Consider the following 23,746-nt stretch of genomic DNA (forward strand, 5'->3'; position numbering starts at 1 on the left):
ACCTTATTCAACTGGAATAATTAGTCCAGCCAGTGTCGAGGTTGTGGGTTCCATTCTGTGCACTGGTGAGAACACACTCATCTACTGTAGTCCCAGTCTGAACTCACCCGGAGAAATGGAACTGGGATCACTTTGAAGGTTGATCATCGTCTTTTCACCGTCCATCCTGATGCCGTCGTGGAAAATAAAGCCACCCTTGCTGGGACAGTTGTCCCCAGTCACTTGGCTCAAAGGAGGTGATGGAAGCAGAGAGAGTGGGATTAAAACTACAGGCTGCTGCCAGCCCATCGTCGCGCAGCCCCCCACCACCCACATGCACCATACATTAACACCTTTGTACTGGTTCTGTCCCTCAGCACAATCCCATATTCACACACGCTGACTCCCAGCGGCTGCACAGGACAAATGGAGAACAAAAGATCTCTTCAAGCAGCTGTTCTTCACCGACTTTGACTCTTTATTTCATTGTCACAGGTATTTTTGTGGATTATTGCGACACTTTTGACTGTAAGATTACTGATGTTGACCTAATTTCACTCTCGTCCACCATTTAAGAACCAGACAAATTGAACAAAGATTTTGGCCTCCGCCCTCTGAGTATCACTGTTTTTAAACGCATGAGCAAGAGAAAGAAACACGGTGCCACCCTTTGGTTTGATTAATCTGTTGGGGAGGGAAGAGCGTTCCTGTCAGCGTCAGTGTGAAGGTGTGAAGTTGTGAGTGTAACCACAGGGGCTGCGTCAGTCATCGCACCCTCATCAGCTTGGTATTTACAGACCTGAGGCTGGCCAATAAAAGTGTCTTTGACATGGACGGGTTGCATGTTACCCAAGATTATTCCGGTGATGTTCATGTGCAGCAGTGCAGCATTTTTATTGCATTTTGTGTCATTTTTGCTTAATATTTTCCTGGAAAAATCTGAACAGCGTGGCGGCTCGTTTTTAACCTTGAAGGACATTTGATTTCCCAGCAGGCTTTTTTCTTTCCTGCAGTTGGAGTTTGTCTTGTCGGGAGTTTAATGTTTAAACATCCTAAAACCCAGTTAACACGTCATGCTCTTTGGTTTCAGTTCTAGATTGGAGAATGATGGACCCCAACCATCCCATGAACGCTCTGATGCGTCTCAATCAGATCCACCCGGGCCTTCAATACCGCCTGTTGTCCCAGTCCGGCCCGGTGCACGCTCCAGTCTTCACCATGTCTGTGGACATCCAGGGAACCACCTATCAGGCCACTGGGAACTCCAAGAGAACTGCCAAGCTCCAAGTAGCTCTCAAGGTATTTATCAGCATCACTTGTTGTGTTGTTGCAGTATTCAGTACATAGAGTATTTTTAATAATGTACAAAACAGCCTAAGGTCAAAAGGTCTGTTCTCATTCACAAACATCCAGGCTAAAGATGGTATCTCAATGACCTCAAACAAGAGAGATCACATGTGGGGGTTTTGATTAGAGTCAGACAACCTTTTTAACTAGAATTAAAGACGTGACCTCTGTGGATCACTCTGTTTGTAATTAGCATATATTAGCAGTATTAGCATGGCTAAGTGAGCTGTCATCCCTGTTGGAGCAGTGAGTTAAAGACCCCGAACAGCAAACTGAAGAGAACGTCTGCAGTGAAAAGAATGACTGTTCCTTTTGTGATTAAGCTTCGATGGAACTTGTAAACTTGGAACTTGTTGGCAGCCCACGTGTCGTCATGGTCACACTCATTCTCACATCAGAGCTGCTCAGTACACTCAGTCTCTGTGGGGTTGATGGTCACTTGAAGGCTTTCTGCAACAGCTGTTCCCTCACCAGAGTGCTTTGCTCAAGGTCAGCTTAGTCAGGAATGATTAAATAATGATTCATTTCCTGTCCTGTGTTCACTGATCGGAATCTTTCCACACTAAATGAGACCTGATCCGGTTGCACAGTAAAAAGAAAAAAAACCGCGTCGTCGTCTTTTGATTGACGTGCATCTGCAATCTCAGGCACTGCAGGCTCTGGGCTTTGTGCTCAGTGGCGACGGAGACGTGGACTCGCTGAGCTCCGATGAAAAGTCAGACGGCGAAGGAAAGATGGACAGGATGTCGAGCAGCTCCAGTTCCATCGCCTCCTCCACAGACACGCAGGAGGTGAGAAAAGACGTAGAGGATGGACCGTGTGTATCGAGCTTCATGGTGGTGCTGGTGAGCGGAGGTCACCTCGGTGTCTGTGTTTCTGTCTGTAGTCCAGAGCTCCAGGTCCAATCCTGACGGCGGGAGGCAAGAACCCAGTGATGGAGCTGAATGAGAAACGACGTGGCCTGAAATACGAGCTGATATCAGAGAGTGGCAGCAGCTATGACAAACGCTTCATCATAGAGGTATACACACACACACCCCTCTTAGATTTCCTGTTTTCTTTTTTTTATAGTGTCATTAGGAATAGATGAGAAGAAGACTGTTTGATGTTCAGCACCTCGATTCTTTCTGCATATCAAAATTTTCACACGTCTCAGAAAGCAGAAAGACGGCTGCACATGAAACCAGATTCTTTGGCTTATTTTTTTCCCGATTTTAAATCAATTTCTACCTTTTTTATAGGGCCTTTTTTGGGTTGGGTACAAAATACAACAAGAGGGAATGCAGCCACTGATAGCTGCTGTTGGATTGCAATTTAGTCTGGATGGCATTTCATTTAATGCTGGTATGCAATTTTAAAAGGATGGAAAAAATATCACCTTGAGAGTAGCAAACGTATCAAGTTGCTGCACTAAAGAGAAAAGACCTTTAATTCATGCCTACATCAGTCAACAAATGCTGTGAAAATCAGGATAGAGGGCAAGTATTCCAGCCCAGTAAGCCCAGATGATGAAAATACTACATCTTCAGAGCCACTAAGGGGTTGTAGCTCCAAATGATGTTTTAATGGATCTTTTTTCAAACATGAAGCAATGAAAACAGTTTTTATAACAACCATCTTGTGTAATGACAGGTGGAGGTGGACAAGCAAGTATTTCGGGGAATGGGACCCAACAAGAAAGTAGCCAAAGCAAGCGCAGCGTTAGCAGCGCTCAACAGCTTGTTTTCTGGCTCCAAAACTGCAACAATTAAGAAGAAAAGGCCGAACCCAACAGTGAGTCCAGAACATTGGGACTAAAATTAGGAAACTTCCTGATACTGAACTGGTTGTGTTTGTGCAGCCAAAACGACCTTTAACCTCTGTGCTGACCCTGCCGGCTCTGGCTGCCAGCCCAGTACGCATGCCCATCATCCCCAGAGCTCCGTACATCAGCACGCCACCAGCACACGGCTACATCCCCCCAGGTGAGCTCCTCTGGAACACTGAACCATCTGAATTTTCCACTCCTCGGTCCCTGCAGGGGTGCTGCAAGAGAGCAGGTTGAAATTCTGACAGAAAAAAATGACTGGGATGACTATTTCCTCTGTTACCATGGTAACAAAAGTACCACCAAACTTAAGGGTTTTTTTTCTGCTTAATGGAAAAACTCAGCATTCTCTTTCATGTTGAACAAAGCTTTAGCACTATATTTGACTCTTTTATCCCTTTTGGGGTAACGGGACTGTCAGTTTTATTGCTCAAAGGTACCTCAGCAGTGCTCTGAGGGTGTCTGGCACCTTCCATGTTTTGTCTGTGCTGGGGCTTGAACCAGAAACCCTCTGCTTCTCAGCCCAGTCCCCAATATCCTGAGCTACCACTGCGCCCCCCTTCAATATTCCTCAGATAATTAACCTTTCTTTAGTCCCTCTGCAGGAATGCGGAGCGATTCCCCCCCCCCCCCAGAAATTTTCCATTTCTATTTACATCTCTCCGCTTGGTCATACAATAGTCACATTTCCCATCAGCCTGTGACACAAACACACCATAAAAACATCTTTCTTGACTGTGGGAGTGAAGCTGACCTCCAACCCTCCTGTAATTCTTGTGTACCAACCATTCCTCTTATGTTCCTCAGGTTTTGGTGCTCCGTATGGATACAGCCCGGCAGGAGCTCTCCCCCCCTATGGTAAACTCACAGCCTTCTCAAGCTTTGAATCAACAATCCATCTGTTTTATTCATCACCACATCATTTGAGTTCTTTCCTTTTTTTTATTTTTTTTACTCCTCAGGTTTTCCCTCCAGAATGACCTCAGTAGTTGTCCCCGTCATCAGAGTCCCCACAGCATACCCCCCCGTCACCCACCTCTACCCCTATTAGGACTCACCTCCACCCTCTTCATCACTTTAAAAAAGTGTTTGATCTTAAGTTCTGGACTTTGATGAACATGTTTCATCAATTTAATAGAAAGCTGCTTTATTCTCGTTGTCACTCCTTTAAACACATTCAGGGAATTAAGTAATGGCTACTGAACTGGACTGGATCAACTGGGACAAACACAAAAGTGAAGTGGATCAAACCCCCCACCATCAAGTGAAGGAGGCTGTGTGAGGAGGCTGTTAGAACCCAAAAAGATAAATGAATGAATAAACTAAACAGTTTAACAGTTCCTCCACGATAAACCCAATGAATATTTATGGTACTACCTCAGGGGGGAAATAAGTGCTCATAAATTCTAGATTATCAGATTCTTTCTATGCTTCCTCCAGCAGCCGTTTAATTATTTACTGTAGGGAATACAAAAATTCAAAAAGAACAACAAAGTTGCACATTCTACCCTTAATTATAGACCCAACATCAACATTTGAAATTTGATGATTCTAAAAAGCCTGCAGAGCTGACATTTGCAATATCAAATATGAATCAGAAATAAATGGCATTTAACCACAATGACCAATTATAAAATCTCCTTCAGGTTTAAATCAAGAAAAGAGCATATTAAAATAATTTTTTTTACAAAAGCATCTTTTTTATGAGGAATCAGTTTATATTTGTTTCAGATAACCGTCTATTAACCCACCCGGAACCATGCATCTGAATTTCAGCTGTAAATATTCACGCACCCACAGATACAAACGTTAGATATTTATTTCCTACTGCATTAGAGGCGAGGACGGATCCACCAAACTATCAGTTATTGAATCTGTTTTTCTTTGATGCTGGTTTGTATTTTAATTTTTCTATTGATGTTTTGAGATTCTGTGATGAGGAAAAAAAAAAAAACAGGTTTACATGTGGCGCACTGACATTTTTATTTTCTTTGGTTTGGAAATGACTGAATTACCTGTGCTTTTTTTGGTTTGCAGAGATTTAACAGAAATTTCATGTTGACCTGTTTCAGGTTAATCAAATAAATCAATATTTTTGGAGCTGCAATGTTTCATAAATCATTCACGATATTACATCTCCAGTTATTTGCCATTTGATTGCCTTTTATCGCCCATATTTGGGTAAATCTTCTATATTTTGAGTTTACCTGGAAAAAACGGCGAGCTTGAAAGTGACACTTATCACAGTTGTAGTGGGTCAATAATGCGACGCCCTGAACAAAATCTTTACCTGCTCTGCTTGACATCATCTGGGGGAACAATTCTAAATACCCGATAAAAGCTGCAGCCACAATAGTGTCGGGACTCTTCCAACATCCATTAAAGTTCAATCACATCAGCGGAACCATTCTGCCTGACAATTATTTAATTTCCTGTTAACCCAGCTGCTGCTGCTGTCTCCTGTCTTTAGGCGGCCTGTACGTCGACAGTGCCTATTACCAGCCGCAGACCATAGCAGCACCCATAATCATCCACCTGGGCCCCCAGGACCTTTTCTGACCCCACCATTGTAGCACAGACTGGCCTCGGAAACAGCCACCACCTCCCGTTTAATTCCTCACCCTTTATTAAACTCTGCCGGCGCCTCTCAAGCGCCGCCGCGCCGCTCTCCGGGGGCCTTCCTCCATCCGCAGGAGACGCAGCGACAACACTGAAAGCAATATGGAGGCGGAACGCCCACGCCCAGGGCGACCCCTGTCAAGTCCAGGTCGGATCTCAGAGGAGGGGAGCCTGCAGCTGAGACTTTTGACTCTCCAACGCCAATAAAACACGGAGCAATATTTCTGCCTACCGGAATCCTGTTGCGGTTGAACGTGACGGGAGTCTTTTTCAACTAATTCAACAATCGGATGTGTAAATACAATAGTTATTATCTGTACATGGATGTGCGTTTAAACCCTATATGAAATCTGCCCACTGGGTAAAATCCATATATTCTGAAAGTAAACAGTAGCTTTATGTTTAAGGCGTGTTTCAATATTGCTAAACGTTTTACAGAATGTCTATAATGCCATCTGGGTATGTTGATGATATATATATATATATATATATATGTTCTATTTACAGTTACTGTAGTCAGTTATGTGATGAATAAGCGCAGATAGATTATTTATCTGGAAATGCTGCTGCTGTTGGGTCCAGCTTCTCCCACAAAGGTTTGCAGGACAAATCTAAAATTCTTTTGGTTTTAAAGGGTGTCTAAGAGTGGGATGATCCTCAAAATAGAGGGAACAGGGTATAATATTTATAATATACTACTGTATACTATTCTAAAGTCTTTACTGTCTAAATAAATATGTTGTGTATAATGACGGCATTGCTGGGGAGACCTATATGAATGTTTCTAGCCTGAAGACGAAAGTCAAGGTTTAATATTGCCATTAAGATGTGATGAACCACACAGATCCTGATTCACACACATTGATCCAGAATTGATCCGGTTCGTCCAGAATTCAGAGAGACTTAAAGAGAATTCCTGATATTTGAGTCCATCAGTGGAAGATAACCAGTTTAAATCAAGGATGCAGGTGACGGGGAGGAGCAAATACACCTCATCTCATCCCAACAACAGGAGAGAAAAAAGCACAAACCTCTGACGCAATATTCAACTCAGGACCTTCCGACATGAAAATAAAAAATAGCATGAGGATTTCGATCTGCGGTGGACTGAAAACCTGAAGGTGTTTTATAGGTTAATGTGAAACCAGGAACTGCTCACTGAAAACACCCCTAAACTGCAGCAGTACTGTCAAGCAGTCTTCATTTACAGTAATTCCTCCCTTTTTATGCATCTCTCTGCACAATGATACCTGGAATGATTTAGATTCTTTTCTGCTGTATAAAATGAGGAAAATTGCATTCACAGCTTGTGTAACAGGAGGGGAACCGGCAGGAATCAGGTCCGAGAATGTTCTCACAGTCACGGTGCATCTAAAGATGCTGCAAAAGACATCTGAAAAGTGCTTGTTTTCTCATGTTGCATCGTGAACAAAATCCCAAAAATAAACCTTCTATTCTTCAGGGCCAATTCAGTAGTCTTTTCCACCCCCCCGCCAAGGGCTGGTGCACATCCGTGCTCGGACCCTGAGGCGGCGTTGTGACGGAATTGGTGTTAAAGGTGTTTGTGGGTTGTGCTTGATGGAGCATGTGGACGGACAGAGGACGGTATCAGATGGACCTCCAGATCTCTGGTATTTTTAGCGGGGAGAGCGGAGCCAGAAGGTGTCTGATTACGCAACATACCTGATGAATGCCAGTTTGTCATCTAATACCAACACTCAGGAGCTTAATGGCCGGCCTGTTGTGCTAAAAAAAACCCCAAACAAACAAACAAAAAAATTCCCAGTCACTTAAAATGATGCTAAACACTGATGGAGGCTTTCATGTCATTACATTTGAAAATGCATTAAGGTCGGTCAGACTGAGGATGAGAACTTCATCCAGGGGTCTGAACTGTTTAAACCTGGACCCTGCTAACAACAGAAGCTCATCCTGACTCCATAATTCAACCTGCAATAGAAAACCTGCAGATAAAGCTTCAAAAGCGCGACCACAGCGCCCCCTGTTGGTCACAGCAATCTCCAGCATTCCAGCAGGTCCGCGGTTCAAACACTAGATGGCAAAAAAGTCAGAGAATCCGAAAAAGACATCGCCAACATCTTTGTTTCTCATGCAGACGAACAAAATACCTTCTGTACTTGTGTTCTATTTTAATAAACTGCCCCAGTGAATCATTGAGCTCAAATAAAGACGACTGTTTTGCAGATGCCCAAATGTATTTGTGTGTTCATCACGAGGCAGTGTTTAAGTTCAATTAAAGAAAAAAAAGTCACATATTTGCCATCTTAAAAAGATCCCTCATGATTCTTGTGAAGGGGTGAAAAAAGCAGCTTTAAAAGATTTCACAAAAACTCCCACAGACTCACAATCTACTTTTATTTTAAAACAGACACAACGAATATGTTACATGTACAACCTTTTACAAAGATTTTTACGCGCGATGACACGGTTATTTCCTTCCATTGATCGACTAATGCAACCTGGCTAAGCCCCCCATCACCCAGCTTCAGGAGATTCTCCCATCCACATTAAGGCTGAACTCGGTCACATGCAGTGATGCCGGAACGGAGGTTCTGACCGGGCTTCGGCTGCACCTGCACATCATGAGACGGGCTGATAACAGAGCCGCTGTCTCTGGATCAACACTGGGCAGCATTGTAGCTAAAGGAGCCTCGGGCCGGTCATTGTATCCAACCTCAAAACCAAACTTATTTCCCCCCCGTGACCCAGCGATGAGAGCCTCAAAAATCACTTTAACAGATGTTTTCACCACCTTTTATGTATACTGTGGTCGGGCCAGTCATTTAGGAAGGTCTTTATATGTCTGCTTCACTGTCAAAACCCCATAGAATCCAAATTATTTTAATAAAAATACCCCAAATTTAAATATAAAGCATTGTTTTTCGGCTGAAGCTGCATTGGTGCAAAAATAAAGTGCATTAAACATACTTTTCAACACATTTCAACCAGTTTACTGTCCACAAAGATACGTCTGAAATATTAACGGCAGATTCCTCCAACTGTGATGTTGAGTTGAAAAAGGCCAGAATTAAAGTCCCACAAAACACATTCTGACATAAAACACACAAAAAATTAAACCTCAAAAAAAGAAAAAAGACTTTTCTGGATCTGTAAAGGACATTACTATTTTTTGTGGGGACAAACAAGTTTATTATATTTGATAAAAGCTGCAATTTGTAGCTGTAGGAGTTTTCATTATCTTGTTTTTATGCACTCTCATCATTTCCAAGAGTCTTTTCGTTGTGACCAAATCATTCTAGTTCACTTCGTGTTGTGCTTATTCTGTTCAGCTAATAAACAAAATGCTTAACAAAAATTAGGTCAATTTAATAAAACAGCCTAATTGATGGCCATCATTCTATATTCCAAACAGGAATTAGATTTATGTTATATGGAGATTTGACCTCAATATCATCCAGTTTATGTGAATCGAGTCTCTGAAGGACCAAATAAGATGAACAAATCAGCCATCTGCATCTGCTCATTCACATAAAAGGTGTTTATTAGATGAAGACTGATGGAGGAGAAGATGGGGGGGGGCTCTGCGCTGGCCGTGGTGCTGATGCCACTGATGGGAGTCAAAGAACGTCCAGAGCGTGCTGAGGAACGTACCGAGGAACATCTCCACTGCTCTCCACACACTGACTAAACCAGCTGCACTATTATTGATGCTCTGTTTTTGGATCCTCATCCAACACCGGCCCTGATCCCTTTTAGGGGTCGGGAGGAAGAGCGAGAGTCTGGTGCACCAGATGGAAGAAAAGACCTCACTGTCCTTCGCACCGCCTCTGGACCTTCCCTTATTTCCCATCACCTGACTGTTGTACAGAACAACTCGTCTTCTCCAAATCCTTGGCTCCGACCCAGCAGAGCCGCCGATCCCCCTGCCGCTGCTTCCGTTGAGCTAAACGTTTCACCTTTGCAGTTTTAAACCCACAACCAGCAGCAGGGCCGTTCCTGCAGATCTGAGTGGTATGAAGACGGATGTTAATCAGGATACTTCGGCTTTGTTAATGCGACCGCTGCGGTGCAACGCTGCCAAAACCGCAAGACTATCCAATTCAGAGGAAAAAACAGTATCACTGTGGCTCTCCTAATTACCGGAGCTGTGGAGAAAGCCCATTGAATGACACTTGCTCGGGTCGCTTTTAGTGTTTCTATCCCTGAACTGATGTTAACGTACACGTGGCATTAACATAAATGCATTTAAGCTGCATTTTTTTAAATAGAAATACATAAATATAAACACTCCCGCGTAGAAGATGAGCAGAACTGTTTGTTTTTTCTGTTGCATTTGTTCCGAGAAAGGTTTTTAGAGGCGTTCACCTCATGACCGCCTCAGTGATGTGATTAAGGGGATGTGGAACACGCCGATCACATGGCAAATGACATTTATATGGAGAGCAAAGCACAACAAAGCACCCTAGCTCACCACACACACACTCCATGTTGACCAGACCTCCTAATTCCTTGGATCCCAACACAGGGGCCTGTAGAGTTCATCCAATGTCTATGCTTTAATATCGGGGAGTGTTACAAACACGGCATTCAACACCAGACGTGTCCCTGAGGTACATCAGAGAATTTAAGTTAATTTAGAAGAGCAACTAGAGGAAAGCTTATGTAGGCTACGTGCAATGAATTCCACTTTGAAATCTGAAGATAATTCACATCAAGTCAACAGTAATACTACCCTAAAATGTCCATTCATAGGAAAGGAAGGTTCCCTGTTTGTGTTAAGATAAGCATAAAATATTTAGATGAGACTATCTCGAGAGTTTAGTCCGGAGGAGGATTTTACAAACAACTGAGCCTTTATAACAAACGGGATAGGATGAAAATGTGTCGTCACAGCCAAAAAACTCTGACAAAAACATCTTGTTTCTGAATGTGAACCGAGTTCGGTAACACGGATGTGTGACTGGAAGGTTGACAGGGACTCGCTTGTTCCTCTCAAGCTGCTATCACAGACACTTAGGGACAGACACGCTGATGTAAACAAATGCCCTCACACAAATATCACATCAGAAACTACTTGGGTGTCTGGAATTTCTCCTTATGACACACTACATTCATCCCTTATTTTGTCCTAAAATGGCTCGTTGGGCTGGTCAACGTGCCTCGTCTGAAATGAGCTGAAGCCGGCTGCTCAGAAATGTTAAAACTGCACCTAAAAAAACACTTTCCTGTTTTTTTTCTGAGTTCTGTTGCTGTTAAGGAACACATGCACTATTTTATATACATTCATCATAAAAAAATATCCTTGCAACGTGGCTTATAAGGTTGACCTTTGACCTTCTTTGCAACTGTGGTTGTTGGCCTTTAACCTCACATCCAAATCAGTTTAGAATCACCCACACACACCGGAGCTGTGGTTAAGTCTCCATCTGAAAGCAAAAACAAGAACCAGGAGCATTAGAACCGAGATTAACTCGCGTTCTTTGTTCAAGCACCTTTTTTTTTTTTTCTTTTTTAAACAAGAGTTCAGAAGAATGACAGGAAGTAAGGGAAAGGAACATAAAGGGAAGCCAAGGAATTTCAGCTTTCTGTCTTCAGTTCCCACCACAGACCTGCTGCTTGTTTCTGCTGCTGCTAATAAATTACTGAAATTTACAAGCCGGTAGCGCATGAAGTCAGTGGCTGGATCTCGTGGCCCTGATCTTCAGTCCAGGCATGTAGATAGACCCCTTAAAAGTACCCAGTCATGGTACCAGACATCTTGATTTTTTATAATCAAGTGCCCCACCTCTACATCTACATTTTATCTTTTCTTCATTTAGGTCTTTGGGATTGTAGCTAGGCGAGTCTTTATGGCTCCAGGCTCATTTCCTCAGGTCTAAGAATAACTGGCAGCATGAACAGGCTGGTTTCACTCCCTGATCACAGATAGGACCTCCACCTTCATATCGCTCAGGTTCCCAAACAAGCCGGCCATTCAAATGCACGCTGCAAAAAAACATCACTTATCAGGAGTGTTAAAAATACAGTTTCTATGTTTATGTTTCTATCCAGAAAATAAAGATCATGACTATAATCTCTCTTTTTAATTGAATAAACTGCACCGTTATAACCAAAATAGCAAACCAGAGGTCTTCTTACAATCTTTCCATATTTCACATGATTCTAACCGTCAGGCTAACGTGTTGTACCCGACACCGACCTGCAAATTCAAACATCGTTTTTGTTCCACTGGAATGCAACACTTATCTCACTTTTATTGCTCAATATTTAGAAAAAGAAAATACAGACCATATAATGAGTATATCTTTTCATATTACACCAATTCAATAAAGGTGCAGCGGATTTATCAGTTCACACTTTTGGAGGAGTTGATGTGTTCAGAGAAATTGGTTCATTCCAAGACAGACACAGTAAAATCTCACCCACTTCCAAGCCGAAGCACGCCACCCCTGACCTCCTACTGGGCTCAGTCTGGGTCCAAATTTGGCACTGTTGTAAACTGCCTTTGAAAAGGCATTTCCCTGGGGGAGGTCGGGGCTGTGTGGAACCCTCGGCCATAGTCCCGGTTTGACGATGTAAGGATTTTTCCCACAAGAAAATAAAAACATAAACTCTGACATGGCATGTTTTTACATCGGAGGATCAAAGATGCGAAAGCCAAGGGCCTGCGGGATCCGTCTGCCACACAACAAGGCCAGTGTAACACAGGAAGCAGCAGTCATTAAGTTTTGAAAAGTCCTCACACACTCAGGACATAAAGTGCCGTCAAGTCCAAACTGTGCAGAATCAAGAAATAAGAGACACGACTGTGGGAAAAGTGCACATAATTACCCGATACAGCGAGAAAAGTTTCTGTCTTCAAACAAATGTTTCAAAGACAGGATGGAGAAAGTTAAGACCCAGTAATGGATGAATTTGGTGCCATTTTGATTAAACCTTTGGATACATTTTGGACAGAATAATTTCAGATTAGAAAGCGTTTGGTCGGCGAACGTTCTATCGCTATGGGGATGATCTGGTGCATAGCCTGAAAAAGGTGCTTCACAGATGGAAAGAGATCTCGTCCTTCCATCAGGGCATCGTATGAATTTTCTTAAATAACTTTCCTGTGAGTCCAATCAATTGCATCAAACAAAGGTCATGTGGCAGCAGGCCGGTGGAGACACCGTCATGTGAGCCCAATTAAAAGACAAAAACAAAGAAACTGTGTAGGAAAGAAGAAGCCATCAGTCTGAAGGGTTTACACAAGAGACATCACTTAGATCCTACTGCTGAACCCAAAGCATTTTAATTTTCACAGGTTTACATAAAATTCTCAAATTAGTGACATAGATATGTTTGTTGCAAACCACCTATGTGCACACAAATGCAAAGAAACATCAACATACAGTCATGAAATGTTTATAGTGAACACAGTTGGGACAGAAATGTGAGAGATGCAGTTTCTTTGCTCTGATTTATAATCTTTAGAACTAAAACATGTGGATTTGCTGACCCAACTACGGACAAACCAGCTGTCTTCCCTCCAACCAGTGAGTTGACTGGTTCATGCTCACAGAATAACATCTATACCAGGGCAGAGTGAATGAATTTGCAGTCCATGTCACAGAACATGTGGTCAGGACAAACTGACTTTATTAACAACGCTGTGTTCTTTAGGAATGTCCAAGTTTTCACCAGTTGAGGAGGTGGCTGGTTCACAAATGACTAATACAGCGGGCTCATTTGGACAGATTAAACGTGCTTCGTGGGACAATTATCACTTTGATAACATTCATCATTTACAGTATTAAGCGTCATATTTTCAAACAACTAAAAATGGCAGACAAACTACAATTAAAGTCACTTGCATTTTTTAGTTTGTCTGGAACAACTGATCTTTTGTGGCTTGATGGGAAATCACCAGTAAACCATTCTGCACTCCAGTGTTAAAGGGCATTTCGCTGCTGGTGATGCAAAACTCCAATTATAATCTGAGCCACAGTTGGAACTTTAATGCAATCCGCTTGCGTAATTTGAACTTGTTTACTTGTTTTTTAACTCAAAAATAAAATTGAAAAATAAAGTACTGTCGCATCATATGTCCAGACAAGAGAACTGTGAGAAAATAGCTGGCATGCTGCAGGGCTTTCTGTGGTTTCTTGTTTTTTTTCACTTGAACTGCAAAGAGGAACTCTTTAAAGACTTGAACTGAACTGTTGCACTGCAGCACCCAGGATGCTAACCAAGAATAAACTTGATTGATCTAGCATCATGCAGTTAGAGGCATCCTTCGCAATACTGTCGACACTGTGCTGGAAAATACAGGTCGCAGCACAAACACGCTGCTGCAGAGAGAAAGTGGAACCGCTTTGATGAGACATATGAGGCAAAGCTGATTTGGTTTGTGACTTTACACCACGAATGTTTGAACTGTCTAAACCCTGTTGGTGAAACCTGGCTTAAAGAAAAAGAATGCATGAAAGAACCTGCGTTTAAAGTCACAGTGAGACATCTGCGCACTAGATGCAGCTGACAGTTTGCAGAGGACTTTTGTTATTTATCCCCTCATAGGAAATGAATAAATGTATATAATTAATACGTTTAAAAATGCGAGGTAACCATAATAAATAAAATTAATTGGCAAGTGCAAGTGCAAAGCTAGAGCTAACACTTTAGACTGGTTCAACATGTTATTTCACATTTTATGATAACAAAAATCAGCATTTTAAACATTTTGTTTTACAATAAAAAAGTGGCGCATTCACTACCTGAGACTAGCTTGTTTAAACTCGACGTCTCCATAGCTATAATTATCTTTATAATTATCTGGCTGTTTTAGAGTCGAGCGAATCAACTGAGTAGCGCCGAGTAAACTGTCGCGATACCTTTCATCCATTTATGTACTTTTTTTTACCCCCAAAACATCTCTGATAAGTGCGCGATCATTTCAGGAGCAAGTCGCTCTCAGAAACCCTGCATCATCGTGGACTTTGAATCCAAATACTTTCTCTGACAGTCTGAAAGCGCAGAATAAAGAACTGTCTCTCTTCCTCCTCCTCTTTAATCTCAAGTGCAACATGGTCCACCACTTGGCTGCGACAAATAAATCACAACACTTTAAGCACAACATAATTTCTAATCCAAGAGGATTTTGCATTCAAAGGCAGCCAAGATAATCTCCCAAAGGCCTCAGTGAGCTGCTGTTTTAAACTCCTTCGGGTATTTAAGACATAAAAAAGGCCACAATTTGTGGCTTTCAAAAGAGGTCAGAGACCCTCCGAGGTTTGACTTCCACAGTACAAAAACAGGACAGCTGTCAGTGGCTGCACGGCTAAAGAGCGACACAAGTGTTTAAGTAACAGGTCTAAAAGATGTCTTTATACCGAGGCTGGTCAGATTATAGCATACAGCAGATTATTACCAGCGCAGTACAATCGCCAGGTGACAATCTCACACTTTTACGTGGCTTGTGATTTTAAGAGTCATGCAATGTTTCAGCTGAACTCAGAGACCTAAAGAACTGCTGATCAACCTGAGGAGGAAACACAGAGGGAGAAGAAAACTCTAAATAAACACCAACGTCTCTGATAAAGACGCGCCACGTGGCCATCTTAGGAAAATAAAGCTAAGTCTTAAATCGAGACTGTAAACAGTTTCCCCACCAACAATCAGACTGGATGCAGAGGTCAAACACATACGTGCATAAATGTTCCTCCGATTTCTCTCAGGGAAAATTACATATCATCAAATGCATATTTTTAAAATCAAAGGGGGCTGATTATCAGATGATTTCTTGGCAAACATTTTTTGCCCCCCCTCCCCACACACATGCACACACACACACACACACACACACACACACACACACACACACACACACACACACACATACTTTAGGGTTATCTCACAAAAATAGATCAGTGATCTGTTTCAAGTGTAATTTTTTTTTTTTTTTTGCATTACCTAATTCTACCCTGAAAATCCCAACAGATATCTGCACAAATTGTCTCTCTCTTTTTTTTTTTTTTGCATCTGGGAGCTGTGAAGCAACAGCTGGGAGGCTTTAGAGCCGACACATTTGAGCTCTACGCTATCCTTCAATGTTAAACCAACAACAAGTTTCAACGTCGCCGCCACGCTGTCATCTTTGAAAAAGCAGCAATACAGTGAAAAGCATTCAAGTAAGACCCAGGACAAGTTTATCAACGCCCGGCATATTCACAGAAACCTCGTTGACATCCACGGAGGTGGACCCCAACCGTTTTTACTGTGGGACTCAGAGAGGGTCTTGCTATGCAGCCGAGAGAGAAGCCGCCACAAGGCTGGCGCCAAAGTAGGTGACGAGAAAACATCGGCATCGAGAGTCATACTTGGCATCGAGAGTCTGGCCGTGGACTGACTGGAGTTAAAACCTTTTTGGCATCAGCGCAGCTGAGGCATGAAGGAAGCAGTCGGCTAAAGAGACGGTTGAGGCCCTTGCGGAAGACGCTGTTGGACAGGCTGTAGATGAGACAGTTACAGAAGCTGTTGCTAATTGCCAACCACGTTGTGAGGAAGGATGCCACCGGGTGATGGTACAGCCCAGCACTCTCCAGAACAAAGTAGAGGATGTAGGGCATCCACAGCACGTAAAACACGCTGGTGATGCGGAAGAGCACCATGGCGTAGCGTTTGTCCGGGCAACCTTCACACCGCTCCCCTCGCTCACCTTTGTCACCCTCCGTTTGCGAGCTGAAGCGAGCGTGGCGCTGGGTGATCTCCCTCGTGTGCTGCCGACAGATCTTGAATATATTACCGTAGGTGTAGCAGACGGTGAGCGCTGCCGGCGCGTAGAGCAGCCCCACGATGAAAGTGCTGAACCCAGAGTTGGTCTTCCAGGAGTCGGCGCACCACTTGAATATGTCCCCGTGGTATCCCGGTTTCCCCCAGCCAAAAAACGACGGCAAAAAGATCACAGTAGAGTAAACCCAGATGAGGACGATGCACGCTCTCAAGCGACACGGTGTCACCAGCGTTGCATAGGACAGCGGGCGGGTGATGGCGATGTAGCGGTCGACGCTGATGCACGCCAGCGAAGCCATGGAGACGCTCTTCAGCACTGAAACCACATAGCCGAATCCCTTGCAAGTCAGCTCCTCATTAAAAGCTCTGAGATAATGGAGAAGGGACAGTGAGGGTACCAGACAGCTGACTCCTACCAACAAATCAGCATAAGCCATCGTCTGGATGAAGTGGCTGGTGGTGTGGTGGTGCAGCAACGGGGCGCAGTGGAAGACAAAAATCACCACCAAGTTGCCGGTGATGATGAGCACGGTGAGGAAGAAGATGATGACCACCTCCAGCACGCATGTATTCAGGCTGTAAGAGTAACCCACAGCACCCAGCAGGCAGAATGGGGGAGAACCACTTTGGTTCACATTGAAGGAAGAGTTCATGTTTGGAGATGGAAATGCAGGGGACACTTTTAGAACTCAGCCATCCTCTTCTCATTCAAGGCTCATTGTTTCAACCCCGGTGTCGCTCTTCACACCTTTGGCTCCAAGGCTACCAATCGCACCCCTCATCTTTGCATCTTTTCTCCTCAGTGTCCAAAAAAACTTCACGGAGGAGACGAGCATCAGTGCAGGTAGAGCACAGTCAGGCTGCCAGTGCTGCTGCTGCTTGTTGTGCAGTCATGCATCTTACCCTCCCTTCTCTGCAACTCCTGAGGTAAGCGCTCTGCTACAGCCAGAAACCTCCTAATGATCCAGAGATTCTTGCTATTTCCGTGCCAGGGAAAAATAAAAGCAATGGGAAACAATGTCAAGGTTCCTGGCCAGTCCAACGTTAACACTCCTCCAGTCCCACAGCTAGAAATCTCTCACTGAAGAAGAGGAAAGGATTCCGAAGGAGAGCATCAAATCTGGAAGCCTCGCCCATGGTCCGGTGACAGGGGGATGAACACACACACACTCCATCTGAAGGAAACAAAACCTCTGGAGGTGATAGATGAAGACGTCACCGTATTCTCCTCATTCTGAAGCTTCAGCTGCTCACGGGCAACCGGCAGACTCCCAGTTCATGTGCATCCTGTCGAGTTTACAACTGGAGCCAGAGTGCAGGAATGCCTGTGTAAGGGAGCGACAGATGGGGAGGCAGCCTCTCCTCTCTGCTGTGGTGGCAGTAGTGATGATGCAGTGCTGCCACCGCTGCCTCTCCTCCCCCTGCTCGCGCACTTTCTCTCCCTCTCTTACACCAGTGGTTCCTCCTCCCCTCTTAAATCCAGTTTCCCTCCTTTTCCTCCTACCTTGCTCTCTTTTGTCCTGCATTTCTTTCTTTCTCCTTCCCTTGCTGTTGTGCCTTCCATACCTCTGTATTTCATCTGTTCATTCTCTGCCTTCTTCTCCATTTTGGCTGCTCGTGTAAAGTTTATTGCATTCATTTGTGTATTATGTTCATGAGAAATGTCCCTGTACCCCTACATCTTGGTCTTTGCAGGCCACAGAGCAGGGCTCTCCCCCTACACATCTTAGCCAATAAGCAGCGAGCAGGTTCTCTTCTCCTCAGATACTGTTCACGCCCACCCACGTGCAGGCATACATACACCCTCCCCAGCAGGCTTCCCTCATCCACAAAGAGAATCCTTGCAGAAGAGAGAACTTGGCAACACATGCACACACGTGCCAAGAGACACAGTGGGGGAGATGTTCATGCATATTTATAATCTTCTGAGGAGGAGAGAATTCCCACAGTGCACCGGGAAGAAGAAGAAGTGATGGAAGAAAGAGGGTAAAAATGCTGAGCAAATCACTTTGACAAAGATGTAGTTGTGTATTTCTGTCACCTGCATCCGGACAGGACACACATGCACTGCACCCTGCAGCAGGATCATTAGGGATGCTCACAGTGATATCGTGGCCAAAGCAAAGCGTCAACATGAGGCTGACAGGCCCAGGATCTTTGCCCTGTTGCAGCCCAGCAATCACTGCCTCGGAATGTGGGCTCAAACATCTTTGACAGAAAGTGCTCATATGTCGCGCTGATCCAATGCTGCACATTTCCGAGGGGCAGGCGTCTAGTAAGGATGCCGGAACCAATACTTTGGTACCAAGCAGTATAGGGTACAAAAACAGCATCAGGGTATGATAGAAATGGAAAAGGACAAGTCGAATCTTGGGTAAAACAACCGATGGTGACAATAAAATAGGAGCTGTCATTAATTTGTGATTTGCTGCTATGATTGAAAGGTTTCCTGTCAGTCCAAAAGTGATCCGACGCTCCAGCGCCTCTCTGAGGACAGTCTCTGTATTACACCAAAGCCAAAATCCCTCTTTTACACAACAGGCACCAAAATGTGGAGTCACTGTACTAAAAATGGCACAAAGACCTGCTTCTGTGTCTGCTCCTTCTTCCGCTCAACACATTTTTTTCCTTGTCGCTTTATCTCCAATGCTGTGAGGAACTAAAGAGATTCCAGGGACTGTTATATGTTCACTTCCCAGAAAAAATTTATCTGCAACTGTGACCGTCATGTGGCTGCAAAAATGTTTCATAAAACACATCATACCTCGGTCTTAATGAAACGTATTGTTGCATTACACTATCATAAAACAGAATCAGCAGTGCAGTCACTGGACTGTCTGCTGATCTTTCTGCACCAGATGAGAACAAAAACCAAAAAGAGCACACACACAAAACTAAAAACATATGGTGCCTGCTGAAGGGACCAGGAGCCCCCACTCCCTTTTTTTCTGTGCCTATTTCTGAGGTCAAAAGTCAGAATCATCACATGTCAATGTGAAAAACACAAAAGGACGTGTCGCCATGAAAACCGTCGTCATGGTAATGCGTGAACGCCACACACATGACCATGTTTGAAATGTCAGCGTGGGCTGGCGGCTCGGCCCTGAAGGACATTTTGACAATGGCCTGGTGCTCTGTTCCAAGTATTTCCAGAACAAAACTAATATTGAAATACTTGGACACCAAGACGATGGCAGCTGAACAGTGATTTTTGTGAAGAATCTGCCATTTGTGCCAAATAGAGACAAGCTTAATTAGCCACTTCCACCTTTAAATGGGATTAAAAAAAAAAGATATAGCAACTACCCAACATGCTGTGTGTCTGCGCTTGTAGCCGGCGAATAAAAACTGTAAGATTGAGGATTTAGAAGGAAAAAATGTACTCTGCTAAAACCTTCATAGATCATACCGGGCTCTGAAGCTCATTTATAATTCATCAGCTCTTTTCTAATTCATATTCTCAGAAATGTCCTCTGTGGCATGTTTGGACTGTTTTCTCCAGGCGTCCAGCCCTCTGGAGCTCATGTCACAATTTAATTTAAACCTCAGGACGTGGTTCATTAAAGGGGGACCAGCCTGGAGCCACAGTCAATTAGCCTTTGCGGAAACACTCCACTTGCCTGGAGACACAACAAGCCGATCATTATTAAGAGTGCATGTTTCCAAATACATGATTAAGGCATAGGTCAATAAATCACGACAGTAGAACATTTTTTACTTCAATCTGTTCTTTATATATGGTGGAACAGCAGTTTTCTATGAGTGTGACATCAGTAGCTCAAATGGCTCAATGGCTTCTTCCACCGACCAAATAGGGGTTCAAATTTAAGATTCCTGTACGAGCATTCGGACGAGTTACACAACTGCCATGTCGAGGTTAGACATACAATTACCGGTACACTGCTGCAGGGCTGGGGTCCAGGGGGCACAGTTGGGTTCACATCATCACGCTTAAAGCAGCAGATCAATAATTAAACATACCGGCTCTGCTCACGTTAGCAGCATTTATAGCAACGGCACATTCATCCTGAGAGTGAAAGAGGATGAGGAGAGCAGAACAAAATGTGACGAAGGGAGGAATTACAGCCACAGCAGGTTATTATGGGCCACCACAATATAGATCCACACCCCATATTCCCCACCATAAATATATCCTGCATTCACGTTTACCAAACCAAAACACTGATAAAACCCTCAAGAAAACCTTGGAAGTGCTGCACAACTTGATGCTACTATGGTGAAGAGTGAAGAGTTTGTCTTATAGAAATATTCAAATCATTGTAGTTATCATGTATCATGTAGTTTATATGGGGCAGCCCCCATGCATTCCTCTGACACCAGAGCTCAGTTTTAATCAATTAAATTCTGTCTCTAGATAGAAGAAAATACTGCCTCACATGAAGGAATTTATTTTGTAGACATATTTAAATGAATAAATTAAGTTACTGGTTATTTAGACTATACTTTAATTGACTGAGAGCAACTTTACTTTTATCAAATTATTGTGATCACAAATAGCATTTATTGTTTAAATGTCTCTATCATATTAGAACTGGTGATTCTACCACGGGATTATGATACGTGGGATTATCTGGTTGCTGATAGATTAAACACAAAATGCTTTTGTGTTTCAGTTTGAGGCTCCAGCAACAACAAACAAAGAACACACAAAAGCAAACACAGAAGCAACAGCTGGCAGACTGGTGCTAATTTTACCCGTTAATTAAATTCAGCGCCTCGTGAATTCATCTCAGAGTGTTGATTAAAGAAAATCCTGTGTGGTGGTGATGGCGAAATGGAGAACGTGCTGCGAGATCTAATAGGGCGGCAGCTTTTCGAAGCTTAGAGAACGGACGGACGGGAGATCAGAGACGCCGTTTTCCACACAGAGATATTTTCTTAATTAGTATGGATGAAGTGTGCAGGCAGAGTAGGTTGAGAGTAGGGTGGGTGTATATGAGAGAGAGAGAGAGGGAGAGAGGGAGAGAGAGAGAGAGAGAGAGAGAGAGAGATGGAGGTTGGTGTGCACACCCAGAGCTTAGTATTGTGACCTTTTCTGAGGGTGTATAGTTATCAGGTGTCCTTTATTCGTACTGTATGCTGTAATGCGCACTTAGTGGATTTGTCAAGTCAAAATTATGCATCATATTCATCTGTTGGATGGATAAATGAATAAATAAATCCCACCAGCGAGAGCAGGTTCCGGTTACTGCTATCTGCTTTATGTAAAGTCCTTCTCGTGCATCCCTTTGGTTTGGTTTCAAACATTAGTAAATTAGGATTTGTGTGCCGTTCATTTCAGCACAAATTGATTGGCTTGCTGTTAAAACATCCCAGGACAGGGCAAATACTTGACAACAGTAGTAGTTCAATTCAAAAAGCCATTTAGAACGTTGATCACAGATGTATCTGAAGACCATTCTAAGGTGCACCTCGTTGTGCATTATTTAGTCATCCTATGGCAACTGATACGACAGAATAAATCACAATAAACAAAAAGAACGTCTACTGGGGCTGTCTCAAGATACGCATAAAAGGCCATTGAACCTTTATAAAAGACAATTTGAAATCACTAAACAATAGCAAATGTTGGTCAAGTACAGCTAGCTTCGCGCTTGGCAACAACAACGCAACAAGCAGCCAGATTTTGGTCACAAACACTAATAAACACCACTAAAACCGTCCAAAATCAAATTCTGAACAAGCCTACCTTTGTACAGTGCGATTTCGGGGCTTTTAGGGCAGAGAATCAGACTATAAAGTCCGTATTTTGAAGCAGGGGTCACCCCTCGGCTTTGCTGCTACCCTTGAGGAAAGTTGGGCATGTGTTGGTGTAGTATTTCATCATTATTTACATATTTTATGATTAAATAAAATGCTTTCAGTAGTAACTACGTGATAGGGATTCTGGGTAACTTTTTGAGTCAAGTTTTTTTGTTATTGAAATATTGTATTTTATTTTATATTGAATTTTAATGTGAAATGATTGAACTCGGGGATTTTATTATGAAAGGGCTCGGCACTCCAGTATAGGATATATTGTTCTTTCATTGCCAGTTTTAAAAATACATTAATTTCTCAGAAATCTGCATGCAGTCCAACATGTGATGCATTTTGTTTACCATGTAGTGATTCAGTGAAAAGTGTCTTAGTCTTTGACCTGATGTTACACAACTTCCACAACCATCTATGCATTCAAGCAATGTGCAGTTCTTCAAGGGAAAACAGATGTTAATCTAATATGCTGCAAAATTCCTCATTCTTGGGGTCATGGTTGGACTCCTGTGAACAAAAGCAGCAGCCGTGGATGAATTATGGGAGGAAGCAGGGACGCCTGTCCTGAAGTGGTGTTTATTTTCTTCCAAAGCACTGTTTATAGAGACAATGGTTGAGATCCACTTTCGGGTGCGTGGAGGTCTGAAAGTTCTGGCGAATGGCATAAATTACTCACCTAAAGAATGGTTTGGGAGAGAAGAGGAGCAATCTATTTAAAATGAAGTTGACGTGTTGATGGTTTATATTCAACATGTTGCCATGCGTTTAAAATAGCTGCAGGAAAGGTCAGGGTTTGGTTTTTTTGTCGATGGAATCAATTTGAGATCATCAGACCCTTATTAAAAGGACAGAATGCACCGTTTGCTCCGCAGTTTACAGAAAAGACCATTAAAGGAAGCAAAAGGCTTTGTTTTTGTACTTTGGTATGTATTTGATTCGGAAATACACATTAAATCTCCAGTTTGGCCACAAATGATCTGGTTTTCATCACCTTCAGAGGATCTTGTGTAGAACCGTATTTCAAAGGTGGGCTGTCACAGCAGGGATTAGGGTTGATGTGGGACCGACTCCTCCCGCTGCCTCCTAATTTGATGAACAACATCTTTTATCTAATATATATACTTATTTTGGATGGTGCAGTGTTTTCTCATTTGTCAGCCAGAGCAGCTCTTTTGATTTCTCAAAAGCCCCCAACTGTTGATGATGGCTATATAATCCACAAAACTTCTACACACACATGACAAAGGATTGAATCCCTGCCTTAAAGTCTCAGATACAGCACAATTCTGCTAAAATCTACAGTCAAGATAAATGCGATTAATGTAGATTTTTTATTTTTATGTTGACAAAAGATCCAGAAAAGAGATTCTGGATAAAGAAAGGTTTTGCAAGTTCATGTTCTATGCATCAATATGCTGGTATAACATTTAAAATGCCCACATTTTAACCATGATATTTGGTTAATTAAAAAAA

The 23,746-nt window shown here is 43.0% G+C and overlaps 2 protein-coding genes across 4 annotated transcripts in view; one reads left to right on the plus strand and one right to left on the minus strand.

Annotated features, from left to right (window-relative positions):
• Positions 1–7,950, plus strand: part of LOC101078718 (spermatid perinuclear RNA-binding protein-like) — a 34,220-nt gene extending 26,270 nt beyond the window's left edge. For 2 of the 3 annotated variants that reach the window (XM_029829513.1, XM_011615364.2), the window contains 7 exons: positions 1,070–1,278; positions 1,974–2,117; positions 2,213–2,347; positions 2,959–3,099; positions 3,167–3,290; positions 3,941–3,991; positions 4,096–5,240. In XM_029829513.1, the coding sequence (XP_029685373.1) occupies positions 1,070–1,278; positions 1,974–2,117; positions 2,213–2,347; positions 2,959–3,099; positions 3,167–3,290; positions 3,941–3,991; positions 4,096–4,184 (893 nt within the window). In that variant the 3' untranslated portion in view covers positions 4,185–5,240. Of the gene's footprint in view, positions 1–1,069; positions 1,279–1,973; positions 2,118–2,212; positions 2,348–2,958; positions 3,100–3,166; positions 3,291–3,940; positions 3,992–4,095; positions 5,241–5,603 lie in introns of those variants that run through there. The other variant, XM_029829514.1, reaches the window with a different exon arrangement.
• A 5,050-nt stretch (positions 7,951–13,000) lies between these two features.
• LOC101078944 (probable G-protein coupled receptor 21) lies at positions 13,001–17,935 on the minus strand. The gene has a single exon (XM_003974675.3). The coding sequence runs from the start codon at positions 17,149–17,151 to the stop codon at positions 16,081–16,083; it is 1,071 nt and encodes a 356-aa protein (XP_003974724.1). The 5' UTR covers positions 17,152–17,935; the 3' UTR covers positions 13,001–16,080.
• Positions 17,936–23,746: the final 5,811 nt, after the last annotated feature.

Source organism: Takifugu rubripes, chromosome 21, assembly GCF_901000725.2.
Source record: "Takifugu rubripes chromosome 21, fTakRub1.2, whole genome shotgun sequence".
NCBI classification, from domain to species: domain Eukaryota; kingdom Metazoa; phylum Chordata; class Actinopteri; order Tetraodontiformes; family Tetraodontidae; genus Takifugu; species Takifugu rubripes.